Below are 18687 nucleotides of genomic sequence, written 5' to 3' on the forward strand. Positions count from 1 at the left end.
AAGTTTGATTTACCTGCCGAGGGCAGGTGGGCAAGCCTTAGTGTCAATGCCTGCATATATTATGAACCCATAGCTATTAAGAGTATTGAGTATTGTATGTTAAGACTGTTTAGCCTACATGTAGCTAGCAGTGGAGTTCTAAGGATATCTACCAAGCCCCCGGAACCGCAGATGATTATTGAAGCCACAGAAGCTGGTGGCTAAATCTGGTATTGCAAGACTTCCGCATTTATAATTCTACTGTGCATGCTTCTACCGTCTGAAACGCTTATTGAAATGAATAGGTGGGGACGGGGACGTCCGTTCTCTAGATATATTAAAATGCACCATTTTGGTCCCAAACATCATATTTGAAAACTACTGGCTGGATTGTCCTTGGACTTTTCTCTGCACCTTCGTGAACCCCATAGGATAGTCAGTGCTGATTTTGGTGGTCACACGATCTTTATTCTAACGCCACCATCAAGCCAAGTATCCGCTGTCCTTGGAATGCCCCTACTGATTCTGGGGATCCAGTGGCCTTTCCTGTTGTGCCACCCCTAGGCCAAGATTTCCAATTACACAGAGTATATCTCAAAATCCAATGGGCAGGTTGCCATGAAACTGAATGCGCTTGGCAAGAATACACGTTAACCAATTTAGACCTGAGGCCAATTGTTAAAACGCTGTGTGTGTGTGTGTGTGTGTGTGTGTGTGTGTGTGTGTGTGTGTGTGTGTGTGTGTGTGTGTGTGTGTGTGTGTGTGTGTGTGTGTGTGTGTGTGTGTGTGTGTGTGTGTGTGTGTGTGTGTGTGTGTGTGTGTGTGTGTGTGTGTGTGTGTGTGTGTGTGTGTGTGTGTGGATAGATAGATAGATAGATAGATAGATAGAAAGCAACAGCTACATTTTCGTCATGCAACACAGCACCCATCAAGTATAAATCAGGCATTAGGCCAAACTTTCCGCATGCTTCAAGTCTAGTGGGCAAATTGCCAAGAAATGGCTGAGTGTCTGGAAGATGAACCCCAACTATTTGACCTCATGTCCTGATCCTCTAGTGCCCACCTTCAGCCAGTGTCCAGTTGGGTATAGTATAGTATACCAGTACCAGCACAGCCTGTTTGCAGGGGCTTTCAGGCTCTAGTTTTGTTACTTATAATCCACTCTGATGTTGCATTCGGACAACCATAACTAGGGCTGTCACGATTGTGACGTTTTACATGACGATTAATTGTCACTCAAATAATTGCGATTAATGATTTAATTGTGTTTTTGTCGTTGACAATTACATTTCTGCTTGGCTTTTAGGCTTTGAGGTTGAGCATGGTAGATAATACACATAACCGAAATATACAAAGAAATTACTGACATATTTGACAAATGTATACTTATACTTTTATTTATAAAAAAGAACATTGATAGTGGAAATAGCCGATCTACAAGCTCTGTGAACTTGTGGATCTGCTATTTCCACTATTTTTTACTTTAAAAAAATATATACCGGTATGAACATTTTTCAACGTGGAAACGATTATGACAATTATGTCAAATAATTGCAATTAGACGATTATGTAATAATTGTGACAGCCCTAACCATAACTGTTGCTGACTTCATGTGCTGCCTCTATTGCTGCTAACGTTCCAACAACTATTGCAGAGTCCCAGAACCTGCCCAAGCAGCCTCCACTGATGTTGGCCCTGGGCCAGGCCACAGAGTGTGTTCAACTCATGGCCCGGGTCCGCTCTGGATCCTGCTCCTTTGCCAGAGTAGACAACTTTTTGCACTAGCCCAAGTCCAGGTGAGTTTAAGTACTGTGGACACACGCACCCACACACACACACACACACACACACACACACACACGCGCGCATGTGCGTACATTCTTTTACTGGCACAGTATACACAGTATATATATTCATAAACCACAGTACATACATGCACACAAAAGGTTCCTTACCTGTCATACTGTTACTAGGGATGGGACGATAAGCGATATTATCGTTTATCGTGATAAAAAACACTCACGATTATCGTATCGTGGAGATTTAATTTATCGTGACATCGTCCTCCGTCATGCACTGTTTTCAGTTCACCTTTTATTTGCTGTGCTGCATATCCGGTACCACTTAAACCCTCTATATTATAATTGGTAAAGGGTACTTACTTGATACAGTCTTTTTTTCACTCTCTCAAATGTCTTTGCCAAAAAATTGACGATCTACAAGCTCACAAGAGTTGTGGGCTTGTAGATCTGCAATTTTTTTGGCAAATGTTCCGTCCCAGGATAATGGATTTTGATTATCGCGATAATATCGTAAATCGCAATAATCGTGATGTGACATTTGCATATCGTCCCATCCCTAACTGTTACCCCCCCCCCCCCCCCTTCTTTCCTCACAGGTTATTGTTAAGCGGCGCTGAAAAGGCGTGTCCAGCAGGTAGTTGTCTTGGCGACAGAGGAGAGAGCATGCGTGTGATTGGTGTGTGTGGCTGTCCGTCAGACTGAGCCAGCGGGACGGAGAGGAGCAGAGGAGAGGAGAGGAGAGAAGAAAGTTTCTTTTTAATTTTAGTATTATCAAATACAGAAATGTGTGACACTATTTAAAGATAATTAATTATTATTATTATGTTTATCTAGTCTTTTTATTTAGAGATTGTTGTGCTCACCTTGGACAACAAAAATTCTAATTCCATTTTTTTTTTTCCTCTTTTGTTTTTATGGGTGGATTTTGATTCCCTACGACTCAGTATTTTATTGGACTGTTGTTGTTTACCATATCACACAGATCACAACACTCATAGCTGGTTACCACAATAACACATAGTCGATCCTCCAGTTGTAAGCTTCACCGTGGACCTTACTTAAAGGTCACTGAAGGGATGTCAAACCTTGTCACTGAGGAAATGTAGCAGAACCCTGAGAGTCCCACTTCTAAAGATTTACTCCCCCTAAAGGAAGCACTTGGAAGTGCACTATTTATGTAAATGAAGCATTGGCTATTATAGAGATACCTTTTTTTACAGCCTTCACAGAAGTCCTACAATTATCTTCATATTTCTCCCACGCCTAAGAGGATTTGTTGTTTGTTGTTTTCCAATCGTTCAGTTGACACAAGGAATCAATCGGTTGTTTTAAGAAAAATGCTTTTTGTATGGTATTATTTTTTGCAACGTCTGAGAAACGATGTACTACAGAAGCCGTTCCAGCACTATTGCATGGCAGATGCAATAATGGGGAGGATTGTCATCGAGGCTGCTGCATGTAAGACAATGACGAACTCCAACGAGTGTCATACTAGCAAAACCCTTTCAGATTCTCTCCAGTTTTGCCCTGTGCATGTAGAACACGTGGACTGGTTTTTGGCTATACCGGTACTTCAAATACACAAAGCTCAGTGAGATAATTAATACATAGCCCGGTGTGAATGTGGACATGTTACCATTGGTTGTATAAACCTCTTCTCTGATTGTATGTACATGGAGCAGATACCCACCTGTGTGGATGCAGGAATTTAAACGGAGCACAGCTCCTGTTGTACCTCTCAACCCTGGGTTTAACTCCTGGGGGAAATATATTGGTTTATTCTTAACACCATTATTATCACCATTATTATTATTATTATTAACACCTTTTGGTCATTTATGACAACGTTACTTTTTATTCATCTGTAGGCCTTGATGTTAACATAGAGTAAGGAACTAAAGCTTAATTTACTGTACTTGGCTGTGAGCCAGTGTCACGTGTAAAAAAAAAAAAGTGCAGATCTACAATCACGTAGGTTCGCTCTTTTCGGGACACGACATTGGCGTGGGACCAAGTATGAAACAGGCTTTAGACCAGTGGTTCTCAACCTGTGGGCCGCGAGGATATTGCGAGTGGCCCAACGCTAAGATTTTCATTATAATAAAGCATTCATTCACAATTGATTGACTGATCATAAAATGAACATGCTCTCAAAATGCTCACGGCCCACCCATCTGACCCCAGTGGCTGCTGTGTTAAGTGGTCATTTGGGTGGGCACGAATGCTTTTGAGACTTCAAAGTGGGCCCTGGTCCAGAAAAGGTTGAGAACCATTGCTTTTAGACAGTCTAATGGCTGACACCTTGGTGTTTGTGTATGGTATAGCAAGCCATTCTTGAGGCTTTCATCAGAGCAGTCTTATTGCCAGAGATGCAACCCCTGAGTTAGACCTGTTTATTTGCATAGTTGGTATCACTATTATAATGCTGAATAAAGAAATGAAGCCATTTGCCAACATGAAGATTTTAAGTTGCCCTTTGTGTTTAGAGCTTTCTTTTACTCTATGTAGGCTTCAGGGAACCTTTTCAAAATTAGCTGTTTCACCCAGTTTGTCCCGGCAAAGTTTGAGCAACTGAGCCAAATTACAACTACTATAATGTTGTAAAGATTCAGTTAAGCTTGTCCTGTTATGGCTCTTTAATTAAAAAAAGAACAATAATTTCGAGGGCTTGGAGCGCAAAGGGCCTAAGTGACATTTTCATTTTTTTCACAGGACAGTTTTTCATTGATTGTAATAATGAAACTACAAACAACATTAAAAAAGTATAATTTAAAATACATTCATTGAAGCCTAATCTGTATTAAAGTATAGATTGATTAAACATATTTCTTTTTATTAAATAATTACAATCAATGGAAAGCTGTCCTGTGAAAAAAACGAAAATGTCACTTAGGCCCTTTGAGCACCAAGCCCTCGATTTGGTCTATTAGAAGTGTGATGTTGCTTTGTCAAACAAGTAACCGTGTTTGTCTCTTAGTTCCACAAATCTTTCCATTTGTTTCATAACTGAAATGTTGCACTAACTGGGTTTTATGTCCAAATAATGCAGTCGGAAACCAGTTTTTTATGTACATTATCTCAGTGCACAATCTTTGTCATATACACACAGGCACAAGGAACAGCCATCAGGGTGGTAGGCTGTTTCAATTGGGAGTGTTTGTACTTTGGTCCTCAAAACTGTGCTCATACTATTGCTGGTTCATTTTCACTGTATTCTGGCCACTTTCATATACTTTTTCTTTCCTCCACCATCTTAGAATCGGTTGTCCCCCTCACACAAACAAGTTGGGGACTCAAAAAGTGGGTGAGAACAACGAACCAATAGTAGTATTCTAAAGTACTTCCTTTTCGGTTGATTGAATTACTTTTCGTTTTAAAGATGTAGCCTCTCACCAACCGATTCAATGAGGGAATGTTTATTCAGGCCGCATTCATTGAAAAGGTAAATTCGTGCTAGTTATTAAACGTTTTTTATGGCCAAGCCAGCAAAACACGTTTTATTTGGTCAGTTTGAGAATGCTGAAAACACAGTGAGATATACTTAAGTTCTAAAATATCTGTGATCCCTTCTCTGGACTCAGGGAATGACAGTTGGTCAAAGAACCTAATGTTCACCTTAGGTGGCTTTGTGTTGAATGTAGCTTTGGTAGAATGTCTTTATTCTTTAAAACAAACCCTCTTTCACCTAAATGACAATCATAGTTTTTACATACGGTAATTTGATAAGCTACCATTGTTTGGTGGCAAATCGAGATCATGATCTGCTCTTTCCCTTTTTGTGGTTTAACAATTGATCAGTTTTGTTCCTGCTGTCTACAATTGAGTTGATAATAATTTTTCTAATACTTTGTTTCAACCCCTAATAGCATTATCCTAATACTTTCCTTGGATCCTGTATGTTTGTGTCAGTCTTAACCACTTAAACCCTTTAGTCTTAGTGAAAGTCCTAGATTTTGCAGTTCAACCACTTGAACACCAGCGCCAAAAATAGCTGATCTACAAGCTCGCAACGCATCACAACGTGTTGTCCGCTTATAGATCGGCTTTTCTTTTTGTGGGAAATGTTCCACCAGAATAGGGATGCTGAGGTTCAAGTGGTTAAGGTGCGGTGCTCCAAAAAGATGTGGTCTGCCAGATAGGTAATTATTACTAACTGCTGTCAGTTATAAATGCAGCACTTGCCATTTAAAGCCCTGGATCTTTTCAACCATGTATCTCTCCTCACGTTTTGTCACAGCTGTCACTCTGATTGCTGTGATGCAGTCAGTGGATGGCACATGGACTCTGTATCGTAGCCCACCCCAAATTGTATATTTCCATTCATAAGAGAACTTCATCCCATGATAGATTTACAGACTTACAGTATATTATGCTAGGGGTTATGTGTATGCAGGGAGGGATCTAGTACAGGGTATGTTGTCAAGCTTTTTCCTGGGACAATTTTTATAAACACTCCTTCTGCTACTATAGGAATTATTCTCCTGGCTACACACACACACACACACACACACACACCTACACACACCTGCTAATACACATGTAAAGGACATATACAGACACACACACAAACACAACTGTAAGAAAACGTTTTGCATACCTGTAGGGAACAAGTCTCCCAGCTCTTGTGTTTGAACTGGGTCCATGTTGCAGCACTGTTAACATGTACCCTTTGTTTATCCCGTTGTAGACTTACCCATTGGTCATCTGGCGGAATACTTTGTTCCAAGCCAAATACGTTAGATCAGTGATTATTCCAAGGAAAGGAGGCATGTGGACAGTGTTGGGAACAGGACCCGAGGCCTCTTGACAGCAAATGGATTTCGTTTGGAGAGGCCAAATGGAATTAGGCATTACGAAAAACAAGCTGTGCACAATTGACTTCTATTATGATTTTAATTTCGTATTTTGAGTTTTAGCAAAAAAGAATTGTGAAATGAGTTACTCTCTACTTAGCATGAAACTTTTAAAATGTTTAAAATGATATAAAAAAAACAGGAAAAAAAACAATAATAAAAAACATACCTATGTACTGGAAACATGATTAAAAAAGAAATATTGTATTCTGTTGAATTTTGACAGAATTATTTTTATTAAAATACACATCCATACGCATATTATTGATCTCATGTCATTATTTTTGCGTTGCGTTGTGTTGGAATAAATCTTGCAGTCAGTGTTCATAGCATTCTCTGGCCATTCGTCATGTTTTTTACTGCTTTATACACTGCAGTTTCTCTTGGTTCCTACAAAAGTTCTTATTATCCACAGTTTGGCACACACCATTTGATTATCTACAAGCCTTTTAATATTACATTGCTTCATATGAGGCAGATCTCGCCTGTCAGCCATAATCTGCACCTCTGTGGCACACACCCATATAAAGTTACCCCCACTGGCCAATCATCGCAGTTATCCACCATGACCTCTACAGTATATTAATGGTCACGGAGTCATTTTAGCATGCAGAAGCAGTCTCTTCACAAAATAGCTCCCTCTTAATGAAAAGCATTATTAAAAGAAAGAAACTGCAGAATTCTCGTTGAAGATGCCATTTTTATTGTATTTTATTTGTTCCTACATTATACATCAGTCCTGGTTCTTGCAGACAGAAATCCCCCTGGCTACACCTCAGCCAGTGGCATGTTCAAGTGATTCACAATTTACCTGTAGGCCTAAATGTCTGCGGTAACTCAGAAGCTGCAAAAACAAGCATAGAAGTTGATTTTTTTTTTGCAAAATCTTTGTAAAAAAAATCTAAGCTAAATTAGTAGCCTAAGACAAAGTTGTTTTTGTTTCTGAGATAAAATTGTAATAAATTCTACAAACCATGAATAATTATTCAAGTCAAATCCCTGCGTTTATTTCATGTGGCTTTCAAATAAGACAATGGCCTCTAGTTTGAGGGCATTAAACTGGGGCACTCGGTCAACGAGGACAGTGTTTTCTCTCAGCTCAGACACTGCTCTGGGTAGTCATTGGCTGCAGTGTGCCCCAGTTTAATGTCCACAAACTAGTAGAGGCCATATAACTGAAACCCAAATAATCACCAGAGGAGAAAACAATAAAAACCCTGTCACAAATGTTTTGCATTCACCTGTAGATAATATTTCAGAATGAATATGTTAAACAGATCACAACAGCTTATACAGTTAGCATTGCTGATCCATGTGGCCCAGAGCAGCAGGGGTGTCACACCAAATTCTGGGCCCTGGGTACAAGAATTCACTGCGGGCCCCCCATGAATGTTCTTCACCCATTTAGACTGGGAATGCATTATTACGCATAACGCATTATTTTGTGCTTTAACTATTGAAAAATAGCAGATCTACAAGCTCACAGCGCGGCACCGAGTGCCGCGCTGTGAGCTTGTATATCTGCTATTTTTCAATATCTAAAGTATAAAATAATGAAGGCCCCTCCTCCACCTTGGGCCCAAGTAATTCAGTCCCACTCCCCCCCCCCCCCCCCCCTTGTGACGCCCCTGTAGAGCAGGGCCTATATCCTGTTTCTGTTGTAGTGTGATGATGAAACATGTCAGAGCAGTGTATGTAGTTTGGTAGTGTAGTAGTGGTATTACCAAATACTTGTGGATGTTTTCAACAGCTACATCTCTACTCCCAAAATGGTGGAGGCCTACCTGTCTACCTGTCCATCATCATCTTGAACAGTCACAGGCCTTCTCTCCCACTACATTCTAAACATTTTAAAAACAGCAAACTATGTTGCTATTTCTTTGTGTACCGTATAGAAGGTCTACTCTATACAAATTAAACATTTTTTTTTTTGAAAGTAGATTTGGTGGTTTCTGAATTTGCTGAGCTTTTTCTGGAATATATGTACGTGTTGTCAGATTGGTGCATGTGTTTTCTTGGTTTGCTTGTGCTTTGTCAATGTGCAGCTCATTTTTGACATAGCACACATGTCAGACTGATGAATGTGTTTTTTTTTTTTTTTGTCTTGGGTTTCGTCAGTGTGCAAAGCGTTTCTGAAATAGGCTACCATTCATGTGGTGAATGCTTTTTCTCAATTCTCTTCACCTTGGGTTCTCTTGGCCACTGTACTGTAGATTCACCGCAGGTAGTGGGTGGGTTCCGTTAATATCCATTTTCACACAAGCAATGAATGATGCAACCTGGGTGATTCATGACTGGTCACAACCAGGGTTATTCCCCTGGCTGACATGGCTTGACTTCAGAGAGAAAAGGGGGACGCATTGGAATGTCATTGGTTCAGTTTGGCACTTAATACAAAGGCAAACTCATAATTATATACTGTAGGTAAACAAGCCTATATTCTTTTAAGCTGCAAGCTAGTGTGCAAGACTAAAAAACAAACAAACGTAAAAGCCACTATCACTTGGCCTGGAATCCAGCCTGACTCACAATCACTTTCAACCTATATAAAATGTTCAGACCCGTGTCTGGTGTGACGGAAGACAAATCAGTTCTTTCTCAGGACTACAGTGTAGTGTATACGGTCCAACCAAGATACAGTAGCCTAGCTACTAAACATGCCGCCAGATGGAAACCTTGCATTTCATATACAAAAATGTTACTTTACAGGAAATGAACCTGTGTTCCAATGGATCCATTGTAGTTTTTATTTTATTTTGTCACAAGCAGAAGTCATCGCCATCATGCTTGTGGTGGACATTTTTTCCAAAATTAATTATTTGCCACGGACAGACTTACAAAATAATTGGACAATAACATTACTACCAGAAAAACATAAAGAGCTAGCTAGCCCATAACAGGTCTATAACTCTGAGAGTGTTCAAATGGTGTGTAAAAAAAACTGACACATTTGTCTAGACTGCATGTACGGACAAATTGATGACCCCTGGTCACAAGCTCTTGGTAATTGTCCTTGGCTAAATTGTATTCAATAGACAGATTCAACCATTTTCAATCTGGCATCCCTATTATGTCCTTTTCATTATAGGTCGAACTTTCTCCAAAACCCAGCTAGATTCTGAATTCTGTAAGGGTATGGGGTATAGCCTTTAAGCCAGGTGGTTCCCATGGTCACCTATTGGGTCGTCACTTGTGTGTTAATTGTAACAGTTGAGCAAAGGGCGCCTTGAAGTGGTCACTACGTTCTCAGTCAGCATTGAGCAAAAGTGGAGAGACCCTAAGAGCAGTTTTCACACCAAACTCTGGGCCCTGGGTACAAGGATTCTCTCACATTGTGTGCTTTAACTATTGAAAAATAGCAGATGTACAAGCTCACAGCGCGGCACTCGGTGCCGCGCTGCGAGCTTGTAGATCTGCTATTTTTTTTTTTATCGTGAAAATTTGAGTCTGAATATTTCAAATCCTTCTAAGGTTTTTTGAAAAACCTATGTTTCTATGTCAGTGGTGCTCAATATTTTCATGTGAAGGACCCCCAAAATTATATGTATTTGGCCACGGACCCCCATCTCAAAACATTTAGTTCCAGGGACCCCCCAGAAGCAACATTTGAGTTACAAATGTTTGCTTAAAAAGTGCATACATTCAAGATTTGCACACATTTTCACGACCTTTCAAAAACAGCAGATCTACAAGCTCGCACAGCGGTGCCGCGCTGGGAGCTTGTATATCTGCTATTTTTCAATAGCTAAATAATTAAGGCCCCTCCACCTTGGGCCCTAGTAACTCAGTCCCACTCCCCCCCCTTGTAACACCCCTGCCTAAGAGTCTCCTTTAAGCCCTGCAGGCCTGTGGAAACCCAAGCTCATATGCAGCAGGCCTTCTGTGCCTCAGATGCAGGATGGCTGCCCTCAGCATGGTTGCTATGGTATATGTCAGTTGCCATGGCAACCTGCTACAGCGTTCTCAAGGGGAGGTGGGGTGTTAATAAAACAACACCCACTCTTATTGCCCAATTGCTGTGATGCATATTCATAGTCACACACAGGCCATAAGGGACATGTTTTATTTGTCTACCAGTCCATCCGTCTATCCATCCACCAAACTGACCTTCCTTCATAATTATTCATCCATCCTATATATCCATTCGTCCATACTCTTGCAACGCTAAATGATAATTACTGTGAGTGAGTCCAGTTGTGGGTTACAAGCTTGGCCCTGCTCTCAGCTAGATTGTAATGGGTTCATAAGCGCTGATTGAATTGATTGCCACAGTTGGAGTCTGGCTGAGACGTACAATGGACTGGAATATGCAGAGTGCAGAACATTAATCACACAACCAGAGGGTAATGCGTAATGCATTTTTATTTCCTGTTCAGCTGTAAATGAGTACAGTACAATATACAGTCATGGCAGCATTGACACTTTAGTTGCGTGGACCAGGTGTTTCATATATCATAGCCATATGCAAAATGTTAAATTGTGGTTTTCTCTTAAAGGACCACATCACCTCTGGGACAACCAGATCTTATTTTATTGTTGTTTGGGACACGATCAACACAATCTTGAGTAATTTTTTGTGTTCAATCTGTGTTTTTAGATATTTTAGTATGTCAGCATGCTACGACTGGTCATATGATGCATTTTGCATCATATGATGCAATATCATGCTACAAAGCATCATTATGACCAATTGTAGCATGCTGAAATACTAAAATATCTAAAAACACAGATTGAACACAAGAAATAACTCAGGATTGTGTTGATCGTGTCCCAAACAACAATAAAATAAGATCTGGTTGTCCCAGAGGTGAGGTGGTCCTTTAAGCACTTTGTGCCATGTCATGCCAATACACATAAAAAGAAGACAATACTGTGGATAACTGTTACAGTACTATGACATTGTGAATCATTTCCACTGTATACACAAATCCCATGATCCAACCACAAAATGCTGCGAGTTCAATCTCTATATCAAGGGTATTTTTTAATTGCTTTTATAGGTAAAGTTGTACAGTTTAAATGTCACATTTCTGTCATATTTCATTACCACTAATGCAGTTCATAATCTAGGGGTGCTCCTATTGGTCGGCCAAATTTCACTCCAAATGACTCGGATCGGTAATCGGCCAAATTACCCGACCACAAATCTGATTTATTATGATGTCTCGTTTTAATTACCACATTCATAATGTCTCACTTAGTATGTGTGTGATATACTGTATATTAAGGGAAATGGTAATCCAATACTGAATAATACTGAACTGGAGCTATACAAGAGTTTCATGAATGTTTAATAATGTGCAACCTTAATCAAAATTCAAGACTATGCAGACATGTCATCATATGTGTACAATATTATGGAGCATTCAGCCGGTACAGTGCAAGTGCTGGTAGCAAAGAGTAAACGTTTTCTTCTCCCTTTCAAAAAAGATCTTTATTGGTATCGGTATTGGCCCAAAACACCCTGATAGGAGCACCCCTATTCTACAGTTTTTCAGGGTGCAAATCATCAGGGAAAAAGCATTCACCACATGCATGCTATTTTAGAAAGCACACTGACAAAACCAGCAAATTGCACATGGTGTATGCGCATGCATGGTGCTTCAGAAATACATTGCACATTTACAAAGCACAACTGACACAATGGACCTACCTTTTGAGGAGCACAAGCTGCTGATCCAATAGAGGATGTAATGTGCGATGAAATAGGGATGACATCTAGTTGCTGTTATTAGATGCTTTAACCATTTAAGCCCTATTTTAATTTTCTTTCTTCATTTATTTTCTTTTTCTTCTTCCATTTTCTTTTCCTAAAAAACTAGTTTGAAGTTATGATTTGAGGAAACATTAGAAAATCTTAAACAAAGTATTTATTTATTAAAGGGATCCCTGGCTAATACGACAAATATGCCTTAATACATTATAATTGTTCTCTATAACTACAATGTAAAATTAAAAACACCTTAATTATTTAATTTCTTCTAGAAATAGTTCATCTTTCACTCAACAGGGGAAATGCCCGTTGCAAGTTGATGATGTCATAAATGTCATGTGTGATCTATCCCTATGGAATGTATGGCATGCATATGCAAATAAAAACAAATGTAATACTTCCTATGGTTAATATGAACATCAAATCAATATTTCAAATGTGTTTGTGTTTTTTTATTTTTGCACATGCACATGCTATAAATTCCGTAGGGATAGATCACAAATGACATTTATGACATCATCAACTTGCGACAGGCATTTCCCCTATTGAGTGAAAGATTTGCTATTTCTAGAAGAAACAAAATATTTAAGGTGTATTAATTTTACATTGTAGTTATAGAGGACAATTATAATGTACTAGAAGCTGGGCCGCCCTTCGGGCGGCCCAGCGTCTAGTCGGCGACCTGGCCAACTCGGAACAATGTAAATAGGGAATGAATGCCCCGCCCTTTAATGCAAACCCCATTATACCTGTTGTCATAGGACCCGTTTTGACCATCTGTTTGCCTGTGTCCATTTATGCCCATATATGGAGATATCTGTATCTGTCTGTCTGCGTCCACTTTATGCCCATATATAGAGATCTATGCAGACACAGTGTCAGTTCCGGAAAATCCTGATGTCAGACATCAGAATCCGAACCTTTCGTGCTGGTTATAGAAAATCGTGTATCGGGTCGGGTCGAGGCCGAGCACTGCACTACCTGCTGCGGTGGGGAACGCGCGTGCCGAATTTGAAATAGGGAATGAATGCCCCACCCTTTAATGCAAACCCCACGAATGCCCCACCCTTTAATGCAAACCCCAATATACCTGTCATAGGACCCGTTTTGACCATCTGTTTGTCTTTGTCCACTTATGCCCATATATGAAGATCTCTGGACACACAGTACCGGTTGCGGAAAACTCTGATGTCAGACATCAGCTCCGCATACGGGCATTCATTTTATTCCCAAATATGGAGAACGCGCGTGCCGGTGGGACGAACGGTTCTCGAGATACGCGGATTACATACATACATACACACTCACAGAGATTTTTTGTTGACTCATGTGGCGTACGTGATGTCAGAGCCTTTTATGAGGTGATCTCACAATGAGTCAGCGCTTGCACCGATTTCAGTTCTCAGTCTTATGCCCATATACGGAGATATCTGTCTGGTCGAGGCAAGATGCCCATATATGGAGTTCTCAGTATACGGAGATATCTGTCGGGTCTAGGGTCTGTGTCCCTTTTATGCCTATATACGGAGATATCTGTCTATATATGCCCATATACTGTATGGAGATCTCTGTATCTGCCCATATGCCCATATATGGAGTTCTCAGTCTTATGCCCATATACGGAGATATCTGTCGGGTCGAGGCAAGGCCCGGCACTGCAGTGATGTCACAATGAGTCAGCGCTTGCGCCCGGCACTGCAGTGATGTCACAATGACCGATTTTGCGCCGATTTCCTCCGGAACAGCCTGATGTCAACAATCAGCCCCGCATAAGGAGATTCCGAACGTTTCGCGCCGGTTAGGGAAAACCGCGCGTCGGGTCGGGTCGAGGCCCGGCACTGCACTCCGTGCCGCGGCGGGGAGCGCGCGTGCCGAATCTGAAGCCGGTGGGACGAACGGTTCTCGAGATACGCGGATTACAAACACACACGCAGAGACTTCTCGCATTTATAGATAGATTAAGGCATATTTGTTGTACTAGAAGCTCGGCCGCCCTTCGGGCGGCCGAGCGTCTAGTCGCCGCCCTGGCCAACTCGGGAACAATGTAAATAGGGGATGAATGCCCCGCCCTTTAATGCAAACCCCATTATACCTGTTGTCATAGGATCTGTTTTGACCATCTGTTTGCGTGTGTCCATTTATGCCCATGGCTTGTGAGATGCGTCGGTTATCTCCATATATAGAGAACAATGTAAATAGGGGATGAATGCCCCGCCCTTTAATGCAAACCCCATTATACCTGTTGTCATAGGATCTGTTTTGACCATCTGTTTGCGTGTGTCCATTTATGCCCATGGCTTGTGAGATGCGTCGGTTATCTCCATATATAGAGATTCAACACGTGCAAAGTACAGGAGTGATGTCAGAATGAGTCAGCAGAAGTGATGTCAGAATGCCCATATGCCCATATATGGAGATCTCTGTATCTGTGTCCCCTTTATGCCCATATACGGAGATTGCGTCCATTTTATGTCACAATGAGTCAGCGCTTGCGCCGATACATCCATTTATGCCCATATATGGAGATGTGCGGCCGAGCGTCTAGTCGGCACCCTAGCCAACTCGGGAACAATGTAAATATGCCCATATATGGAGATCTCTGTAGGACCCGTTATGCCCATATATGGAGATGCGCGGCCGAGCGTCTAGTCGGCGCCCTAGCCAACTCGGGAACAATGTAAATATGCCCATATATGGAGATCTCTGTAGGACCCGTTTTGACCATCTGTTTGCCTGTTTGTCTTTGAGTCAGCAGAAGTGATGTCAGAATGCCCATATGCCCATATATAGAGATCTCTGTATCTGTGTCCCCTTTATGCCCATATACGGAGATTGCGTCCATTGTATGTCACAATGAGTCAGCGCTTGCGCCGATACGTCCATTTATGCCCATATATGGAGATGGGCGGCCGAGCGTCTAGTCGGCGCCCTGGCCAACTCGGGAACAATGTAAATATGCCCGTGTTGTCATAGGAGTGTGGGGTCATGTGGTGTACGTGATGTCAGAGCCTTTTATGAAGTGATGTCACAATGACATGATTTCCTCCGGAACAGCCTGATGTCAACAATCAGCTCCGCATAAGGAGATTCCGAACGTTTTGCGCCGTTTCGGAAAAAACGTGCGTCGGGTCGGGTCGAGGCCCGGCACTGCACTCCGCGCCGCGGCGGGGAACGCGCGTGCCGAATCTGAAGCCGGTGGGACGAACGGTTCTCGAGATACGCGGATTACAGACACACACGCAGACAGACAGACACGCAGAGACTTCTCGCATTTATAGATAGATTAGCCAGGGATCCTTTTAAGTAGTTAAATGGATGCTCAGTGGGAGAACAACACGCTAGTTGATAAATCAGAAAAGTGGGCTGACAAGGATGCCATAAGGGACCTAAATAAAAGAATTGAGGATGCACAGGCATGAGTCACTGAGGTAGACTGTGACTTGTTGTCAAGAATGTGAATTTACAACAACAAAATCACTAGTCTTCCACAACGCATCACACCATGAAGCAAACGTTGTTGCAAAGGATTTGTCATGACAGTTTAAATGTTACCTCGTAAAAAATGGCTAAAAATTATAACGATGCAGTACATTACAAATACTGCATACATCACACACAAAATAAAATGCATCGTAAAGAAATTAAGACAACTTTCCATTCGCACATATTGACATGGAATTGCAAACAAAATCATATATAAGGGTGCTTAATATTTTTATTTGGTGTATAATATATAGGTATAATGCACAAAATGCAGGTTTCAAAAGCAGGGATGTGCAGAGAATGTTAGAGAGGCAGGGGCTGAAATTACTAAAAGGGGCCTTTTAGTGAAAACACCGAAAATAGCTGACATCCAAGCCCACAACGCGTCGCGCTGCAACACGTTGTGAGCTTGGAGGTCGGCTGCATGCTGCATTCAAGTTCGGGAGAGTATGGACAAGGCAATTCTCTTGAATGCTACCTTCAGGTATGGCTTGGAAAGAGGGCATTTGCCTTTCTTTCACCATAGTAAAAACTGCATTCATGGTCTGGAGAGGGCACTTTTTTACAGATGGATAAAAGGGCAGGGGCTCGAGCCCCATTTGATGTCTATGTATGCACGGCACGTGCCTATTCAAAAGCATAATTCATTGGCTTTTTCTCTCTGTTGTACACACAAACACACCAAATCCCACACAACGGTGTGGATCCCTCTTAGATTGAAGCTTCACTTGGAGAGAGATTCTGCAAACACACAGTTGCACACACACACCCTGCTGAGCAGAACCGTCAAGAGCAGCCGTTTTAATAACAGTAAAGAGTGAAAGGACACACGTTAAATCTCCTGGTATTGGTCCTCTGAAGCTCTTCCAATAAAGATGGAATCTCCGCAGGATGAGGAAATGGGAAGGATTGGAGAAGAGAGTGGAGGACTCGAAAGGAGAGGGCATGGGAGGGGAGGGGAGGGGAGGGGAGGGGAGGGGAGGGGAGAAAGATGAAGATGTGGATATGAGAGGGAGCAGGCAGCTTTATGTCATGGGGAGGATGGTAGAGGAAGTCTTCATCCTGATCTTAAGGTATTTCTGAAATCATGAATAAATACGAGATACAGAGATGGAGAATACCGGGACGGAGGTCAGGGAGAGGAACAGACAAGCGCCATTAGACGGGGAAAAATAAGATTCAGACAGATCCAGAGGTAACCCCCAGGAAATCATGTGAAAATTAATGTACAAAAGGCTTTTAAGCACTCTACAAAGGTGCTATATGAATCATAAGGTGGGGGGTGGTTGGTATATATGGCTAGAGAGAGAGAGATGCGTGCATAATAAATCCAAAGAGTTTCAGTTAAGAAGCATGTAACCATAACATGCTTTCTAAGGACCATAGAGCTATGGCTAATCTATAAAAAGGTTACATTATATAACTATAGGAATATTGGTCTAAACCTGACCGCCAGCACTGACTGACTGACTGAACAAAACATGTTGCAATGGAAGGAAGAGTTGAGAAGAGGACACAGGGAGTACAGTCAATAATGAGTGAATAAAGCAAACATATAACTGTTCATACAGTATGTTGTGTTATTCAAGCCAAATAACACACAGCGCTTCTGGGTGCAGGTTGTGTTGTGAATGACAAACATGGTGTAAAAGAATGCTAATGGGTTGTTTAGCAGTAGCCCGCCTACAGAGATTCTGCTCCATCCCATTTCCTGGTAATACCACTGGCATCAATCTGGCTGACCTGACCCTATAACTCCTAACAGACAGTGTTCTATTTCTGTTAAACCATAATGGTGGGTAAACTGCCTCTCACCTCACACTGACAGACAGCTTTCTGTCTCATTGATTTGTCTGGAGAAAAATCGTTGAATCTGTTTTAAATGAAGTCAAGCCTCTCCGAGTTTCTATATTTTAATTACCAGTGGGATATTAAAGACGTGTGACTGTTGTTGTGTAACGTATTGTTTAAAGAGTCTAATGAGTAGCCATCTTGTCCAGTCCAATGGTCATAATGTGACACTGGACTCACTAGTGCAGGGGTCTTCAACAGGGGGTCCGGGACCCCTAGGGGGTCCTCAGAGTTACTACAGGGGGTCCTCCAAATCTTTGTGTGATAGAAACTTTTTTTTCTCCTTTTTTATATTAACCACTAGAATCCTAGAGTCTAGATATCCTGAGAACTTTAGCCAAAAATAGCAGATCTACAAGCAGATAGATCAGCTAGTAGATCAGCAGTAGATTGTCTATTTTATGTAAGTTATGTATTGACGATTTAAGTGATTAAATACATATCTGAAAACACAAATTGACATGAATCCAAAATACACTGATGATCATGCTGTCAAACAATGAAACTATATGGAATCTCTGAAAAGGTTGTGGGGGTCCCTGCTTCATCTCTCTCTCAACTAAGGGGTTGGAAAACGTTGAAGACCCCTGCACTAGTGTGAGAGACATCTCTCTCTCTCTCTCTCTCTCTCTCTCTCTCTCTCTCTCTCTCTCTCTCTCTCTCTCTCTCACACACACACACACACACACACACACACACACACACACACACACACACACACATGCAGAAAGTCCTTCCCGTAGCTGCCGTGGGTTCTGCTGTATTGATAGATCGGGTTAGCGTTCTATCATTTACATAAGAGAAAGGTCCATTGCAAAAAAAATGTACAGGAACAGGTTTGTCATAACCATAATTTATGTTGTTTGCACACACACACACACACACACACACACACACACACACACACACACACACACAAACCATGCTACATTCTCTGAACAAAGTATCTACAGTAGGTTGTGACATTTGGAGGTAGATGAAATGACCCCAAGGGTCGGCGAATGC

At 41.5% G+C, this 18687-nt stretch overlaps 1 protein-coding gene across 1 annotated transcript in view; it reads left to right on the forward strand.

Moving 5' to 3' along the window:
* The window catches only part of ranbp10 (RAN binding protein 10), a 38772-nt gene extending 31911 nt beyond the window's left edge, over window positions 1–6861 (forward strand). The window contains exons 13-14 of the mRNA XM_080736577.1: window positions 1635–1776; window positions 2379–6861. Coding sequence (XP_080592703.1) covers window positions 1635–1765 — 131 coding nt within the window. The 3' untranslated portion in view covers window positions 1766–1776; window positions 2379–6861. The remainder of the gene's footprint in view (window positions 1–1634; window positions 1777–2378) is intronic.
* The last annotated feature ends 11826 nt before the right edge of the window (window positions 6862–18687 follow it).

Source organism: Nannobrachium achirus, assembly GCF_963921795.1.
Source record: "Nannobrachium achirus genome assembly, chromosome: 11".
NCBI classification, from domain to species: Eukaryota; Metazoa; Chordata; class Actinopteri; order Myctophiformes; family Myctophidae; genus Nannobrachium; species Nannobrachium achirus.